Source organism: Lytechinus pictus, chromosome 9, assembly GCF_037042905.1.
Source record: "Lytechinus pictus isolate F3 Inbred chromosome 9, Lp3.0, whole genome shotgun sequence".
In the NCBI taxonomy this organism is placed as follows: Eukaryota; Metazoa; Echinodermata; class Echinoidea; order Temnopleuroida; family Toxopneustidae; genus Lytechinus; species Lytechinus pictus.
This window is the reverse complement of record NC_087253.1, coordinates 610,449-629,228: the sequence shown is the minus strand read 5'-3', so window position 1 is coordinate 629,228 and position 18,780 is coordinate 610,449. Positions and strand designations below refer to the sequence as shown.

At 32.2% G+C, this 18,780-nt stretch overlaps 1 protein-coding gene across 1 annotated transcript in view; it reads left to right on the top strand.

The window, feature by feature from the left end:
• LOC129268468 (fibrillin-1-like) overlaps nucleotides 1-18,780 on the top strand; it is a 137,315-nt gene that overhangs the window by 102,509 nt on the left and 16,026 nt on the right. Inside the window, exons 54-62 of the mRNA XM_064104441.1 lie at nucleotides 523-645; nucleotides 3,606-3,728; nucleotides 5,499-5,615; nucleotides 8,539-8,652; nucleotides 9,387-9,485; nucleotides 10,461-10,571; nucleotides 10,936-11,040; nucleotides 17,089-17,202; nucleotides 17,782-17,901. Of these exons, the coding sequence (XP_063960511.1) occupies nucleotides 523-645; nucleotides 3,606-3,728; nucleotides 5,499-5,615; nucleotides 8,539-8,652; nucleotides 9,387-9,485; nucleotides 10,461-10,571; nucleotides 10,936-11,040; nucleotides 17,089-17,202; nucleotides 17,782-17,901 (1,026 nt within the window). The remainder of the gene's footprint in view (nucleotides 1-522; nucleotides 646-3,605; nucleotides 3,729-5,498; nucleotides 5,616-8,538; nucleotides 8,653-9,386; nucleotides 9,486-10,460; nucleotides 10,572-10,935; nucleotides 11,041-17,088; nucleotides 17,203-17,781; nucleotides 17,902-18,780) is intronic.

Here is an 18,780-nt window from a genome sequence, read left to right as displayed (position 1 = left end):
CCTTCCCTGGCAATTTATTGTTGGTTTGGGTGTTGCTGGTCACACATATGTAATACATAAATTGAAAGAATTTAATGAAGTTGGATGTGTATCGTTCCATCAGGATAAACAATAAACTAGTCTTGTTGAATATTTAAAAAACTTCTTTGATTTTATATGTATATTTTAAATTTCTTATTTTTCAGTTGAAAGAAATATGTCTGCATACAATATATACATGTATTTTAATAAGTTATAGTCATTTTCTTGTTAAAGGAATTCAATGAAATTCATGCATTATTTGAAAGATTGAGTAAGCTTTTCTCTGATTCAGCTCAAATGAAGAGGAAATTATACCCTTTTCCTATTTCTATTTCACAAATTCTACACTATTGTAAACATAAATTCATACAAAAATCAGTAAAAAAGTTATTTTTACCTTAGAAAGCTTAAGACTCAAAGGCTTGTGGCGGATATTCTTTTTTTGTAGTGTATAAAGATTTATGTGCAATAACAAATTGAAAATTATTTTTTTTGTTTTAGATATTGATGAGTGTGCTGGAACTAATCCTTGTGGAAATGGATCATGTAGTAATAGCATTGGATCTTATACATGTAGCTGTAACAATGGTTTTGAGTTAAGCCTTGATGCCAGCACATGCATTGGTATGTATACAAAGTGAATCCCATATAACAGAATTATTATTTTTTATCATAGATTATTATAGAGTGGATGAAGAACATTCTGCATTCTGATTGGTTGAGAGTTATGCACAAATTTCAACTGGGTTGCATGAACAATACCGATAATCAAAACGATATCCATTGTAAACAACCTATAGTGAACAATACCGATAATCAAAATGATATCCATTGGAAACAAGCTATCGTGAACGATACCGATAATCAAAACAATATCCATTTGAAACAACCTATTGTGACCGATACCGATAATCAAAACGATATCCATTGTAAACAAACTATCATGAACGATACCGATAATCAAAACGATATCCATTGTAAGCAACCTATCATGAACGATACCGATAATCAAAACCATATCTATTGTACGCAACCTATCGTGAACAATACCGATAATCAAAACCATATCTATTGTAAACAACCTATCGTGAACAAAGCCGATAATTAAAACCATATCTATTGTAAACAACCTATCGTGAACAATACCGATAATTAAAACCATATCTATTGTAAACAACCTATCGTGAACAAAGCCGATAATTAAAACCATATCTATTGTACGCAACCTATCGTGAACAAAGCCGATAATTAAAACCATATCTATTGTAAACAACCTATCGTGAACAAAGCCGATAATTAAAACCATATCTATTGTAAACAACCTATCATGAACAATACCGATAATCAAAACCATATCTATTGTAAACAACCTATCATGAACAAAGCCGATAATTAAAACCATATCTATTGTAAACAACCTATCGTGAACAATACCGATAATCAAAACCATATCTATTGTAAGCAACCTATCGTGAACAAAGCCGATAATTAAAACCATATCTATTGTAAACAACCTATCATGAACAAAGCCGATAATTAAAACCATATCTATTGTAAACAACCTATCATGAACAAAGCCGATAATTAAAACCATATCTATTGTAAGCAACCTATCGAACAAAGCCGATAATTAAAACCATATCTATTGTAAACAACCTATCATGAACAAAGCCGATAATTAAAACCATATCTATTGTAAACAACCTATCATGAACAAAGCCGATAATTAAAACCATATCTATTGTAAACAACCTATCGTGAACAAAGCCGATAATTAAAACCATATCTATTGTAAACAACCTATCATGAACAAAGCCGATAATTAAAACCATATCTATTGTAAACAACCTATCATGAACAAAGCCGATAATTAAAACCATATCTATTGTAAACAACCTATCGTGAACAAAGCCGATAATTAAAACCATATCTATTGTAAACAACCTATCGTGAACAAAGCCGATAATTAAAACCATATCTATTGTAAACAACCTATCATGAACAAAGCCGATAATTAAAACCATATCTATTGTAAACAACCTATCGTGAACAAAGCCGATAATTAAAACCATATCTATTGTAAACAACCTATCATGAACAAAGCCGATAATTAAAACCATATCTATTGTAAACAACCTATCGTGAACAAAGCCGATAATTAAAACCATATCTATTGTAAACAACCTATCGTGAACAAAGCCGATAATCAAAACCATATCTATTGTAAACAACCTATCATGAACAAAGCCGATAATTAAAACCATATCTATTGTACGCAACCTATCGTGAACAATACCGATAATAAAAACCGTATCTATTGTAAACAACCTATCGTGAACAAAGCCGATAATCAAAACCATATCTATTGTAAACAACCTATCATGAACAAAGCCGATAATTAAAACCATATCTATTGTAAACAACTTATCGTGAACAAAGCCGATAATTAAAACCATATCTATTGTAAACAACCTATCGTGCATACAGGTTGGTTGTGATCTCGTTGCCCGTGTTAATGTTGCACTTGTTAACAAAAAATTTTGAAGTAGACCTCAGTCTACTGTAATCAAGTAAAGGATCTGCAAGTAGGCCTACAAATAATTTTCAAAGGAATTTATATTTTTTGCTTGTTAAATGCCAGCGATATCATTGTCCTACTCTTTGAGGAGTCCATACAATCTACTGCCCTGGTGCAAGGTCTTAACAAGCTAGACACTGCAGTCCCAGGCAGCCAGCTGTAAGCCCTGGTCCCGCTTGGCCCGGGCATACACACAGCTACTGGAGGTCCAAGGTTTGTTAGTACGCTGCCTACATTAGCCAATGCAAAGCTGTATCTGGCATTTTAAGTATAGTACTGGTATGTGTTAGCATATTATCAAGTTAGGCATATATGTTGATGTAGTCCAAAGGTCATCATCAGAATTTTCATGCATCTGATGAATTTGTCATGCGTGCTCTGGTAATTACTTATGCCTGGCAAATTTACCAGACATGGGTAATGCGTCTGTAATTACTTACGTATGGTTGTAAAAAAAAAAAATCCAGATTTGTTTGTGCAACAGTAGGACTACGGAGCATGCGGTAACTATGAAACAAGTCTTAATGGTTCCATAGTTACCTTATGCTCACAAAACCTACTGATGCACTCACATCGGTGCATCATTTATATACTACCACAAACTACTTTGTGAATGTCATATCATAAGTCTTTCTTCTTCATTATCATTGTTCATTTCAAACTTCATTAACATGTCGATAAAAGAAAGTAGATTAACCGAGTTCTGTTTTGTTGAAATAATGATGAATTGATGAATAATAAAACAGATCATTTTCACTGGATCCTTTTTTTTTTGCTACTTCATTTTTTTTTAAATCAGTTCTTTGTTTTCTACATGTATTGTTATGGCAGGAAGTCAGTGAAATATAGTTCTTTACAGTACAGGCATCAGTTTTCTGAAACTTATTTGTTTAACAAATATTTTTGCTGATTGATTTCTCAAGAATGAAATTTGTAATATACATGCGATAACAAACATATTGGGTTACTTCAAATTTGTTTTAATTTCCATGTTTCTCTCTTCTAGACATTGATGAATGTGCAGTAAATAATCCATGTGTAAATGGGGTATGTAGTAATAACAATGGATCCTATACATGCAGCTGTAACAGTGGTTTTGAGTTGAGCCTTGACGCCAGTACATGCAATGGTATGTATGTCAAGTTCATCATTATTAAACATAATTTACTGTTTTAAAAATGAATATAATATTTTATGACACATTATCCTTAGAGCTTAGAGACAGATTTTTGCGTGCAACTCATGATGCCTACTTTATACGTAAAGGAGTGAAATTAATTGAAGAAAGGCAATAAAAAGTTATTTCACTGACAGTATCTTAAATCAAAGAAGTAATCAAATTCCTTCAAAATTCCATGTCTCTGTCCATTTCACAAGACTCACAGCTATAAATTGTAATTTTGCCATTATGACAATTACCATGGTAACATTGCATAGCTGCCAACCATGGTATAATGACAGGGTTACCATGGTTGTAGGTCTTTGTGGCCTCTGGTGTTAACTATGATATCCCAATCAGAGATAATCGTTTATTACTTTTCTCTTTCTTAGAAACAGGATTTTTATTATTTTATTGAATAAAGAAGCTGGCTTCTAGTCATGTTATTTACTTCTAACTTATACATTAATTCTTATTAACTATTGCATTACTATGGCATGCAACCAGTGAAATTAATTGATCTTAGGAAATCATTAAATTTAGTTTAGTCTAAAACAGAACTTTGTTTTCCCAGGTTTTCTTTTCCCTGCTTGACGTATTGTTTCAAGAACAAATATGAACTTTTCCGATGATTGATGTGATTAAATATATCCGATGATTATATTCATGATTGTATTTATCAAATTTTCTATACAATTTTTTGTAAGAATGATTTAATTGTAAATGTATTTTGTACCATGGATATTGAAATTGATACATTGTGAAAACATGTGCAATTCATTATTTAATGCAAGACATGTCTATTTAATAAACCATAATTATATTTAGTTGAATCTACCCCCTCCCCATTTCAATGCTACCTAAAATAGATTTCAACGTTGGGTTACTGAATGTAGTGACAAGAAATATGTTGGGGGTTTAACCCTATCTTAACTCGGCTATTTCAGACCAGTATATACTTGTGGGGTCAATATGACCCCCCTCAGATCTCGGCTGCTAATGGCGCGATCGCCGCAAAAATTTGCACGTGCGTAGAGCCGGTTGTAAACTACAAGATGGTATGGTAATTTTTTTTAAAATTAATTCTTTATATTTTTTAATTAATTATGCAAATAAGCGTATGAAATTTGCCCTTATTTTTTTTTGTGTATGTTTTTGCCTTTAACTCAATTTATATAGCTAGTAGAATGCTAATTTTAGATTAGTGTATCAATTATTACATTTCTAACAAATATCTACAAAAAAATTGCAAAAATATAATTAATCTCTTATGCATTTTATTGTTTTTTAAATTCTTATGTATTTCTTTTTTTTCAAACCTATGTTTTTTATTGCTTTTTCCAATGAACTTTGTCGGGGACCCTTCTGCGATTATAAATAGCATAGAATAAATCTATTCAAACCAACAAAAGCTAAAATAATCATACATCTATGATTTTTGGTTGAAAAACACAATTTGCATTGACTTTGAACACGGAATCACGTTTTTGAGCAATTTCGGGTCTGACATGCACTTAAAAATGTTGCGTAATTTCAGAACTGCGTTCCCAGGCATCGCAATTTTGGTCTCAAAAGATGCGCAAGACTTGACAGTAAAAAGTCAGTGAGCGGCGTGATAAAAAAACTTTGTGCAACGGCGTAGTGATGAAATTTGTTGAGGGGGGTCAGATTGACCCCCCAGTTTAATAAGGGTTAAAAGAAAATTAAATGCTTATTTCTATTTTCATGTTTTTGTTCTAGATATTGATGAGTGTGCCGGAAATAATCCTTGTGTAAATGGAAGCTGTACTAATAACAATGGATCCTATACATGTAGCTGTGATAGTGGTTTTGTGTTTAATGGCAGTACATGCAATGGTATGTAATTGTGTGTTTTAACTCTGGTTTCAGTTATGATTTATCTGTGAAAATGTTTATTACAGTAATTTGTCTTCAGTTTTTGTAATTTGCAAGATGATTTTAAAAAATTTATTTCCCTATTCTATGCAACTTGATCTTGTGTTGAGAACTAGGTGAATAAGAACAAAATATCACTTGGTCAAGGTCAAAGGAAACTCCAGATCAATGAAATTGATTCAATTCAATTCAATTCAATTCAATATGCATTTATTTCATTCTCGATAAAAACAATTATAAAGCAAGGTATGAGAAACAATATATTTACAAGCAAGAGTAAAAATGAAAATGAAATGGGGAACTACATAAATAAAGCCAAGTGGCCTTGTGTAAGCGCAGTTCCCAAAACATTAATAACATAACATGGTATAGAGAAACAATAAAATAAACAATTAATCATGACGTATAAACAAGAAAAAAAACATAAAAAGGTGTCAATCTACAAGACAAAAATAACTATACATATTTAAGATAAAGTAACTGCTTCAATCTTTTTTTGAATGACCTAACAGACTTTCAATTACATCTCTAGGGGAGGAGTTCCAAATTACAGGGAAATTATGTCTTACACATTTCATTACGCTATTTGTTTTAACTGGCCCTAGGTGGAATGAATCTTTAAAACGAATATTGTGATTATGTATCCGGTGATTAAGGGTAAACATTTTATGGATATTAAGAGGTAGTTTATTCTGGAAATAAAAGAAACCAATTAATGCAATAGAAAAATAATACATATCATAAATATTAAGAGACTTTATTTTTCGAAAGAGTGGGGCAGAATGGGCTTGATAATGACATCCCATACATATACGAAGGGCTTTTTTCTGCAATTTAAATAATTTTTCTAATTTCGTTCGACTGCAATTGCCCCAAACAACAACACAATAATTAAGATATGACAACATGAAAGAATTGTATAAGAGTAATAATGCAGAAGTTGGAAGGGAGTCTTTTAACCTATATAGGATACCAACACATTTAGATACTTTTTGGGTGACTTTTTGAACATGAGTATCCCATTGCATATTATAGTCTATATAAACACCTAGAAAATTAACACTTTTTACCTTTTTAATTGGAACTTTGTATATTTCAAGCAATAAATCATTGAGTAAATTAGAAATGCAAGACTGCCTATGGAAAAAGTAATATAATTAGTTTTACTAGGATTTATTAACAACCTGTTTGATTTGAACCATTTTGTAACTTTATCTAATTCAACATTGATATCATTTTGTATATTAAGATTATAAGGTTGGTTGTATATTAAAGTTGTATCATCGGCATACATAATATATTCAAATTTATTTGAGGAATATATGAGATCATTGATGTAAATTAGAAACAATAGTGGGCCGAGAATAGAACCTTGCGGTTCTTGAATTATGTAATGATGATAGTTATATTGTAAAACAATAGGTTTTTTCAATAGTGAAAATCTGAGTCAAAATTGAAAAAAAAAGGATTTCTAAAATCTAATCCAACAAACATTGTATTTAGATTATTTCTCTGTGATGAGATATAATGATATGATTGATGTTCATTACTTTCCAATGCATTTTGGTCCACTTTTTGGATTGATTACATGTATATAGGCTTACAAAAGCAGCCTTTGTCACATTTCATCTTGATTTTGATTTCTTACATTTATGTACTCAAATTGTTTGTGTCATGTATTTAATGGTTTCAGAAGTCCGGGTAACATTTCATTAAAAGATTGATTTGAATTTGATAAGAAACTGAAATCCATGCATCAGATCAAATCACCACAAATTTGTTATTGAAAATCACTAACAAGATGATCCATGAAATACTAAGTCCTTTATATTCTGATCAGAGATACTGTTATTGATCCATTAAACACCCTTCCCTATATTCTGACCAGAGGTACTGTTAATGATCCATTAAACACCCTTCCCCTATATTCTGATCAGAGGTACTGTTAATGATCCATTAAGCACCCTTTCCTATATTCTGATCAGAGGTACTGTTAATGATCCATTAAACACCCTTCCCCTATATTCTGATCAGATGTACTGTTATTGATCCATTAAACACCCTTCCTCTAATTCTGATCAGAGGTACTGTTAATGATCCATTAAACACCCTTCCCCTATATTCTGATCAGAGGTACTGTTATTGATCCATTAAACACCCTTCCTCTATATTCTGATCAGAGGTACTGTTATTGATCCATTAAGCACCCTTTCCTATATTCTGATCAGAGGTACTGTTATTGATCCATTAAACACCCTTCCCCTATATTCTGATCAGAGGTACTGTTAATAATCCATTAAACACCCTTCCCCTATATTCTGATCAGAGGTACTGTTAATGATCCATAAAACACCCCCTATATTCTGATCAGAGGTACTGTTAATGATCCATTAAACACCCTTCCCCTATATTCTGATCAGAGGTACCGCTAATGATCCATTAAGCACCCTTCCCCTAATTCTGATCAGAGGTACTGTTATTGATCCATTAAACACCCTTCCCCTATATTCTGATCAGAGGTACTGTTAATGATCCATTAAACACCCTTCCCCTATATTCTGATCAGAGGTACTGTTAATGTTCCATTAAACACCCTTTCCTATATTCTGATCAGAGGTACTGTTAATGATCCATTAAACACCCTTCCCCTATATTCTGATCAGAGGAACTGCTAATGATCCGTGAATCACTCTACACAAAAGTTTAACCTCTTAAAAAAATCTCAAAATATGCACAGGATGATGAAAAACAAAGTTCTAGAGTCTCTACTTAATTAAGAAAAAAAGTTATCACAAAAATGTTTATTGGTTTGGCATGGAATCACCCCCCCCCCCCCTCTGTCAGGATTACTAGAAATTGTTAAACTTTGTTTCACTCATATCAGACATAGATGATTGTTCTACTACTCCTTGTGCCAATGGAGGTACCTGTACTGATGGATTGAATAGTTTCACTTGTTCCTGTGCTTCAGGGTTCAGTGGGGATAACTGTACAGATGGTAAGAAAGATCAGAATATTGCCACTTGATCTATATCAGCTTTGTCTTATCCTACTATTAGTCTAAGCCAAGTTCTAGTTCATCTTCATTCAGTTAAGACCATCAGGCAATTAAACTGAAATTTAATAGCATGGATGCCGTCAAGGCCGCTTCAGAAAACCTCCTACATGTATAGATTTGGTACATGCGACTCAGGATGACACCAAGGCCAAAGCAGCCAAAATGTGGCCTCAAGGCTGGCATTGACTACATCACTAAAAATTAAAGCAAATGAAATTGGGACCAAATATAATGAGACTACATTGATACACCTAGTTGGTTTAGTTGCCATGGTCTTTCTAAGAATTAGGTAAGCTGCTCATAGTTGATATAATCGGTAAACAGAAGCGAGGGTGTTCCACTATCTCGAATCACTTCATTTATTGTCACAGGATATTTACTGTAATGATGATAATTGAATTACATAAAGACATGGAATAATCCCTGGTACTTTTTATTGCAATAATTTAATCAATGTGATTTAAGTATGAATTTCAAATTCAAATTTCAGAACAATGTATAGTTTAATAGCAGAGAGACCATCAAAGTGAATAGGATGAGGTCAGATAAAAAGAAAGGTCCTGGTGAATGGTGGTCCTATGTTTAAATGCTTTTAAGTTATTGCCAATGACACTGTTTTCTATACTTTTAATCCAAATCACAGATCATTTTCTTATCTATTTTTTTGTTTCCAGTGACCTGTGGCACAATTAGTTGTCAGAACGGTGGAACATGTACAACCCCTGAACAGTGTGATTGTGTTGCTGGTTTCAATGGTACTATGTGTGAGAATAGTAAGTACCCTCTCCTTTTATTACTTGTCTTTAAAAAAATTAGTGAGTAAATATTAGAGTAAATAGTTTTATAGTGTACTTTTGAAAAGTTAGAAACGTCAAATTTTGTTCATATTTTATGGTCTGAATGTGTAAGTCCCTCTACCTATGGAGTTAGAGGGACAAAAAGGATCCAATCATATTTAGTTGAAATGCAAAGTTCATAATTTCAGAAAGAAACAATAGATGGGTTAATGGACACTACACTTATGCAACATTTTGAATATGTATATGATATTTACTGGCCTTGAAGCAAACATTAAATATATTGCGAGCAAAAGTATCATATTGGACCAAGCTTTTAGACATGGAAAATATGGGTCTTTAAAGGGCAATATATTTGATGCTCCCCAAAAGAATTGCCATTCAATATTTTTTATTATTATCCAAATGAGCAAAAATCATGATAATGGTGATATTAAGAATAGAGTTCTTTTGTGTCATGTTGATATAAGTGTCTAGGCTCTGTGCTTTACCATTATAATCTACTTGTAAGCACCCGGATCCAGCGTTGTCTTTTTTTTATGATGTATATTGTTGGTGCGCGGATAATACAATAGGCAACATACATGAATTAGAATGCAGGTATGCATAAAGGAAGAACCAGATTTATGAAGGAAAATATGTGTGTTTTCAAGTTTGTTAAAATAATTGTTAGAATTTGCTCCTGTCATTAAACCTTAAATAAAAAAGTCCAGTAAGTAAATTGTTATGAAGTATGTCCCTCTCTATTTAAGTAATAATAATAACAATTTTATATACCGCAAATTCGCAAAGTGCCTCTAAGCAGTTAAGAGAAAGGAAATAGAAATAGAAATACTTTGCACAACAAAATGTATCATGAATTATGTGGAGCTTTTTGAAAATCAGGTTCTGTATTTTGTGTCATATGTCACCTTTTTTTATATTTTTGTGAATCCCATAAAATCTTTACAGATATTGATGACTGTTCTCCTGATCCATGTTTGAATGGGGTTTGCGTTGATGGTGTGAATTCCTTCTCATGTAACTGTACTACTGGTTTTACTGGAGACACATGTCAAACAGGTTGGTCAATGTTGACCCCCCCCCCAGAGATCTTGAATACCAATAAAAGCATTACTTTGACTTTAAGCTTTACTAATGTTAAATGAATGGCCAATATCTTAGGTGGGATGCAGTCCTCTCTCCCACCCCCTCCTGTGCTGTGAGCTCTAGTCTCAAGATTAAAGTTGTGGTCTTTATGGCTTAAAGCTGTCCTGGCACTTTGAGTAATTGAACCATTTTATCAGTATTGTAAATGGTGTTATGATCATTTAAAAGCTTTTTATTGATGTTCATTTCATCTGCATGTATCTAGCTTTCAAATCTGGTATGTCTTTTAATTAGTGCATTCTCATCCTAATTAATCAATATTTTTGTCTCTCTTCAGAGCTATGTGGTTCCAATGCATGTCAGAATGGCGGAACATGTGCAAATGCAAATACTGGCCAATGTTCATGTGTTACTGGTTACACTGGTAATATGTGTGAGATAAGTAAGTACAACTATCTTTCCCTCTTAAAACAAGAAAGGGAAGCAAAATATGAAATCATATTAACACTTTGATTGGACTACAACAAATTGAAATTAATTCGATATTAAAATTCAGTATTAACTGATACATTCCTAAACATTACATCATAGAGTTTCTTTTTGTTTGTGTCATGATTGGGTAACCTTCTCAATCCAAATGTTGACCATAGCTTCACGATCAATATCTGGGCAATGAATTACAAATAGTTGTGATTAAACAATTCGGAAAACCAATAACACCATAATCTAGAAGTCATATGGGCAATCACCAAAAGTTTTGGGTATCTCGCCTTCTTTCTTAAAATTTGATGGAATGAAAATTTGTCTGGTGCACATTTAATCATATATGTATTCATTTATTCTTCCTTCCATCCATTTATCAACTCATCCATCCATGTATTTACTTTGAAATTCATTCTTTTAATCAAAGATCTATCCAACTGGAGAGTTTTTTATGGAGCATTATGTCAGTGATTTTCAATGACAAATTTGCTATGAACCAATGAAGTTATAGGATTTTGGTAGCTCATAACAGCCCATAGGCGGCGAAAGCAGGGGAATGGGGGGGGGGGGACCTGCCCCCCCTAAATTTAAGGTGGGGGATGATCCCTCAAATTTTTTTAGCTGATCACCTTTATTCTTTTTTATTTTTGCTTGGTTGCCAAAAAAAAAAATTGTCGGTCCCTGTTGCACCCACAAATGTAATAACGCCCACAAATGTAATAACGCCCACAAATGTAATAACACTTTACCCACAAATGTAATAACACTTTACCCACAAATTTAATAATTTCACCCACAAATGTAATAATGCACTTTACCCACAAATGTAATAATTTTTGATCGCCCACAAATGTAATAATGACTTTACCCACAAATGTAATAAATTTGAATGGATTGTTGGCGAATCCGTTCTAAACTAAAATCCTGTAGTAATGCGTTCATAAAGCGATGGACCTATTGTAATAGGTCCATGATATAGCACAAAAGTGCAAAGTCTTTTTTCCAGACCCGGTTAATTAAAAAATTATAATGTAAGTCCAAAGTATTTTTTTCCAGACCTGGTTATTTCAAAAATTATAATATAAGTCCAAAGTCTTTTTTCCAGACCCGGTTGTTTCAAAAATTATAATATAAGTCCAAAGTCTTTTTTTCCAGACCCGCTTGTTTCAAAAATTATATATGATAAAAGTCCAAAGTCTTTTTTCCTGACCCAGTTGTTAAAAAAATTATGATAAAAGTCCAAAGTCTTTTTTCCAGACCCGGTTGTTTCAAAAATTATAATATTCGTCCAAAGTCTTTTTTCCAGACCCGGTTGTTTCAAAAATTATAATATAAGTCCAAAGTCTTTTTTCCAGACCCGGTTGTTTCAAAAATTATAATATAAGTCCAAAGTCTTTTTTCCAGACCCGGTTGTTTCAAAAATTATGATAAAAGTCCAAAGTCTTTTTTCCTGACCCGGTTGTTTAAAAAATAATGATAAAAGTCCAGTCTTTTTCCAGACCAGGTTGTTTCAAAAATTATAATATAAGTCCAAAGTCTTTTTTCCAGACCCGGTTGTTTCAAAAATTATAATATAACTTGTGGAATAAATGTCTTGTTGTGGTTTTAACTTATACAGCGCGTATCGTGAAAATATGCGCAAAGAGTAAATTGAGAATCAAGTGTAGTCTTTTCTCCAGACCCAGTTACTTAAAATTAAAAACTTAAACCCTATAGTAATGCGTTCATATAGCACAAAAGTGTAAAGTCTTTTTTGCAGACCCGGTTAATTCAAAAATTATAAAATAGGTCCAAAATCTTTTTTCCAGACCCGGTCGTTTCAAAAATTATAATATAAGTCCAAACTAAGATACAATAATGCTATTCCAGTGGAATAAAAATGAGAATCGTGCTTAGTCTTTTCTCCAGACCCAGTTAATTAAAGCTGGTGGAATAAATGTCTTCGTTGTTTTTAGAAATTATACGGCGCGTATTGTTTATATATGCACTAAGAGTAATTTCAGAACCAAGCGTAGTCTTTTCTCCAGACCCGTTACTTAAAACTAAAAACTAAAACCCTATAGTAATGCGTTCATATAGCACAAAAGTGCAAAGTCTTTTTTCCAGACCCGGTTAATTAAAAAATTATAATAAAAGTCAGTCTTTTTTCGAGACCTGTTTGAGTAAAAAAATATAATATAAGTCCAAAGCCTTTTTTCCAGACCCGGTTGTCAAAAAAATTATACTATAAGTCCAAAGTCTTTTTTCCAGACCCGGTTATTTCAAAAATCATAATATAAGTCCAAACTAAGATACCATAATGATATTCCAGTGGAATAAAAATGAAAATTGAGCTTAGTCTTTTCTCTAAACCCTGTTATTCCAAAATTATAAATAACAATTCAACAACAAAAACAGTATAAAGACTCCATAATCTTGTTAATGATGGATAACATGGACATATAGAGTAGTCTTTCAGCCAGACCCAGTTATTTTTTTTCAAAATATTGCAAATAGTAATAATAAAAAACTACAAATCTAAGACCAAGCAATCCTTCAACCTAAAAACCTGTTTTAAAAAGAGGTTAAGAACGTTGTCTTTATTCCAGACCTAATCATTGAAAATATTACCCAAAAAAAATCTTCTAACGTAAGACCCTATCATATTCTTATTCTTGTGGAATAAGACGAGATTCAAAACGTACTCTTTCCTCCAGACCCAGTTATTTAAAAAATGAAGTTTGAAAATACTTCAAATCTAAGACCAATTTTCAAAAATTACACCCAGAAAAAAGATGTCTTTACCCCACATCCATTTTTTTTAAATAATACTAAGATCCCTACAAAACATTGTAATAATGCATGGGTAAAGCAATTATCTTTTCTCGAGACTTGGTTATTATTTGAAAAAATAAAATAGTTTTTACAAATATTCTAAAACGAATACCCAATAATCTAATTACTGTCGAATAACATGAAGATCGATTGTAGAATTTCCTCCAGACACAGTTATTTCAAGAATAAAAAAGCAATAAAAAACCCAACCCCCAACAACGAATCTAAGAACCATCAATCCTCCAAATTAAGACCATGTAAAAAAGCACATGTTTAGAGCGTTGTCTTTATTCCAGACACAGTCATTTAAAAAATGATTTAAACAATCTTAAAAACATAAAACTTTGTCATATTCTTATTCCTGTGGAATAACCCGAGTATTATGATTAGTCTTTCTTCTAGACCCGGTTATCTAAAAGATAAACAATCATTGAAAAAAATCTAGGCTTTACCCCACACCTAGTTCTCTTAAAAATACAAATTAAGCCAAACTATAAAAATCATGTGATAACGCATACCACAAAGACGACAAATTAATCATAGGCGTAAATATTCATATGATACGCGCCTTAAAATCCAAGATAACAACAACAATGTTTTTTTACATCAATGATATTGTGGGGTCTTTATGGATACTGTTTGTTTGTTTTTATTGTTTCTTATAATTTCCTATTTTGAAATAACTGGGTCTGGAGCAAAGACTACACCATATTTCCATGCTATCCAATGTTGATAAGATTGCAGGGTCTTTGTTTTGTTGTTGTTGTTGTGTTTTTTAATGATTTTTATTACTGGGTCTTGAGAAAAGACCACGCTATATTTCCATATTATTCAACATGAATAGGATCGTGGGTCGTTGTTTTTTATTATTATTATTAATTTATTATTATTATTATTCATTTGTTATTTGAAAGATCTGGGTCTGGATGAAAGACTACGCTATATTCCTATGTTATTTAATATTAATAAGATAGTGGGGGTCTTTGTTTCTTGTTGACTCTTTAAAAAATGATTTGTAATTTTGAAATAAGTGGGTCTGGAGGAAAGACTACGCTATATTTCCATGTTATTCAACATCAGTAAGACTGTGGGGCCTTTGTTTTATTATTATTATACATCTTTTCTATGATTTGTTATTTTAAAATAACTGGGTCTTGAAAAAAGACTACTTTATATTTTCAAGTTATTCAACATCAATGAGATAGTGGGGTCTTTGTTAATAGTGTTCTTTATGATATGCAATTGTGAAATAACCGGGGCTGGAACAAAGACTACACCATATTTCGATACTAACTGGGCGTTGTGGCGTGTGCCTGTAATCCAAGCTATGTGGGGAAGTTACAAATTGATGCAGAGTTTCGAGGTTCGAGCCCTGGTCACGTGTTTCAGATGGTGACGTTAAAGGTCGGTCCCAGACGTAAATAATCATATCTGATTGATACACGTCTGACAAAACTCAAATACACACACGCTATTCAATGTTGAAAATATTGCGGATCTGTTTTTGGTTGTTGTTGTTGTTCTTTTGTTTTTGAATGATTTTTTTTTATAACTGGGTCTGGAGGAAAGACTATGCTATATTTACATTTTGTTCAACATTAATAAAATCGTGGGGTCTTTGTTTTTTTTATTACTATTTATTATTTGCTATTTGAAATATTTGGGTCTGGAGCAAAGACTACACTAAACTTCTATGTTATTCAACAAGAAGAAGAATTAATTTTGGTATCTTTATTTGGAAGATTGTTTAAATGTTTTATATAACCGGGTCTAGAGAAAAAAGACTGTGACTTTGCACTATATGAACGCATTACTATAGGGTTTTATTTTAGAACAGATTTGCCAAAAATCCCCTCAAATTTTGTATCATATGTGGGTAAAGTCATTATTACATTTGTGGGCGATCAAAAATTATTCCATATGTGGGTAAAGTGCATTATTACATTTGTGGGGTGAAATTATTACATTTGTGGGTAAAGGGTTTTAGTTTTAAGTAACTGTGTCTGGAGAAAACACTACGCTTGATTCTCAATTTACTCTTAGCGCATATATTCACAATAAGCGCCGTATAAGTTAAAACAACAACAAAGACATTAATTCCACCAGTTTTGATTAACTGGGTCTGGAGAAAAGACTGAGCTCTATTCTCATTTCCATTCTACTGGAATATCATTATCGTATCTTAGTTTGGACTTATATTATAATTTTTGAAATAACTGGGTCTGGAAAAAAGACTTTGGACTTATATTATAATTTTTGAAACAACCGGGTCTAGAAAAAAGACTTTGGACTTATATTATAATTTTTGAAACAACCGTGTCTGGAAAAAAGACTTTGGACTTATATTATAATTTTGGAAACAACCAGGTCTGGAAAAAAGACTTTGGACGAATATTATAATTTTTTAAACAACCGGGTCTGGAAAAAAGACTTTGGACTTATATTATAATTTTTTAAACAACCGGGTCTGGAAAAAAGACTTTGGACTTTTATCATAATTTTTTTAACAACCGGGTCAGGAAAAAATACTTTGGACTTTTATCATAATTTTTTAAACAACCGGGTCTGGAAAAAAGACTTTGGACTTATATTATAATTTTTTAAACAACCGAGTCTGGAAAAAAGACTTTGGACTTATATTATAATTTTTTAACAACCGGGTCTGGAAAAAAGACATTGGACTTTTATCATCATTTTTTAAACAACCGGGTCTGGAAAAAAGACTTTGGACTTATATTATAATTTTTGAAACAACCGGGTCTGGAAAAAAGACTTTGGACTTTTGTGCTATATCATGGACCTATTACGATAGGTCCATCGCTATATGAACGCATTACTACAGGATTTTAGTTTAGAACGGATTCGCCAAAAATCCCTTCAAATTTATTACATTTGTGGGTAAAGTCATTATTACATTTGTGGGCGATCAAAAATTATTACATTTGTGGGCGAAATTATTACATTTGTGGGTAAAGTGTTATTACATTTGTGGGCGTTATTACATTTGTGGGCGATTATTACATTTGTGGGTGTAACAGTCCCCCCCCCCTAAAATTTTGGTTCATAACCTTTTTTTTTTTGCTTGTCAAAAATTTTTGGTGGTCCCCCCTAAATTTGATGGCTTCCGCCGCCAATGTAGCAGCCGTCTCTCAGTTAAATTTACTTATGATTTGTGTTATGAAATGTTTCCCAGATATTGATGATTGTTCTCCTAACCCCTGTGAAAATGGAGGATCTTGTACTGATGGTCTCAATTCCTTCACATGTTCCTGTCCTACTGCATTTACTGGAATTACGTGTCAAACAGGTAAAGGTATATCATTAATTTTTGCTTTTTTAACAGTCATTTTTTGCAAGGGTTATATAACTTTTTCCCAGTCAATTAAATCCTAGCATATTTCTTATATGCTCATGCAGAACCGGACAATGTGATATTGCCTTTTTTGTTGGAGAATCACAGCCTTGGTACATGGGAAATCATGCCCTGTCTTTTAATCCTGAAAAGATTAGACCCCATGATTTCCCCCTTTAACGTTGTAGTAGTACCATAAACAAAAATATACACAATTTATACATTTGTCATACTCACTGTATTAAATTAGACTCAAACAGAGAGTATTTATGGAAAATACTTTGTTTATGTTTTTATGTATGTATTCATGATTATATGCATATATGTTGTTTTATATGACAAAATTATTTCTGAAAAAAAATGCCCTTAAAGGGAAGAAGGAAAAGATAACTGTCCAATGAATACTATGAGTGTTCATAAAAGCTTATTATGATTGTTACTATACATTTACTGTTCTGTGTACATGATAAAATACTATTAGCATAATAAGTTTTAGTATCATAACATATATTTCAACACATTGACTTTCCCCAGATGTTGACGAGTGTGTTGATTCAAGTCTCTGTACCAATGGCAGATGTGTTAATCTTGCTGGCTCCTACACATGTGTATGCAATAGCGGTTTTACATTGACAAATACAGATTCTTGCACGGGTATGTCTTTATATTATATATGAGAATGATAATGTTTACCATGCTTATATATCATTAAAGTAATAATGCCTGGAGTAATCAAAGAACTATCAAAGAATTTGCCAAGTTGCATTGATTTGGATTGAAAATCATGAAATCTTTCATTGTAACAAAGTAGATATTGGTCTACTGGGAGTCAGCCCCATACAAAAACTCTAAATTATTTGATTACAGATTTTTTTTATTTGATTTTGAGTAAAATAGTAGTGTGTACCACAAAAAATGAAATCGTGAATTTTCTGTGATTAATTGTAAATTAATCATAAACATAAGTCATAATAATCATTGTAAAACTTCTTGTATGGTTTGAGATGATTATCCAATTCTGCAAGAGTGAGCAATTACAATTTGAATGAATGACACCAAAAAGTCACTTTTTGTGGTAGTATGTGAATTTCAAATATAAAATCACATACCTCTATCACAGAAAATGATGAAGAAATAAAAGAGATCTGTCTCATTAATAGTTTGAGCTTGCTCATGCATGAATGAATGAATGACAAATCTGAGTTATACCAAATGAAGGTGGAGGCTCTGAGCTTTACAGTGATGGTAATTATATAGTATTTGTGATAATGTTATGGTAAATCACTGATATTTCTTATTTTCATTTTGTTTTAGATGCTAGATGTATGTATATATATATATATATATATATATATAATTGTGAGGAGCGGGACCTAAACATTGTGCGGGTGCTTTCTAGTATATATTTGAGAGGATGCTGTAAATACAGTGAGAATAAGCAATGAGACAAACCGGGGTTCAGTTCAAGTTTAATCACAAGCTTTCTGCCATACTTGGGCCTTCTTCAGATATCAGAAGTACAAGAGAAACAAG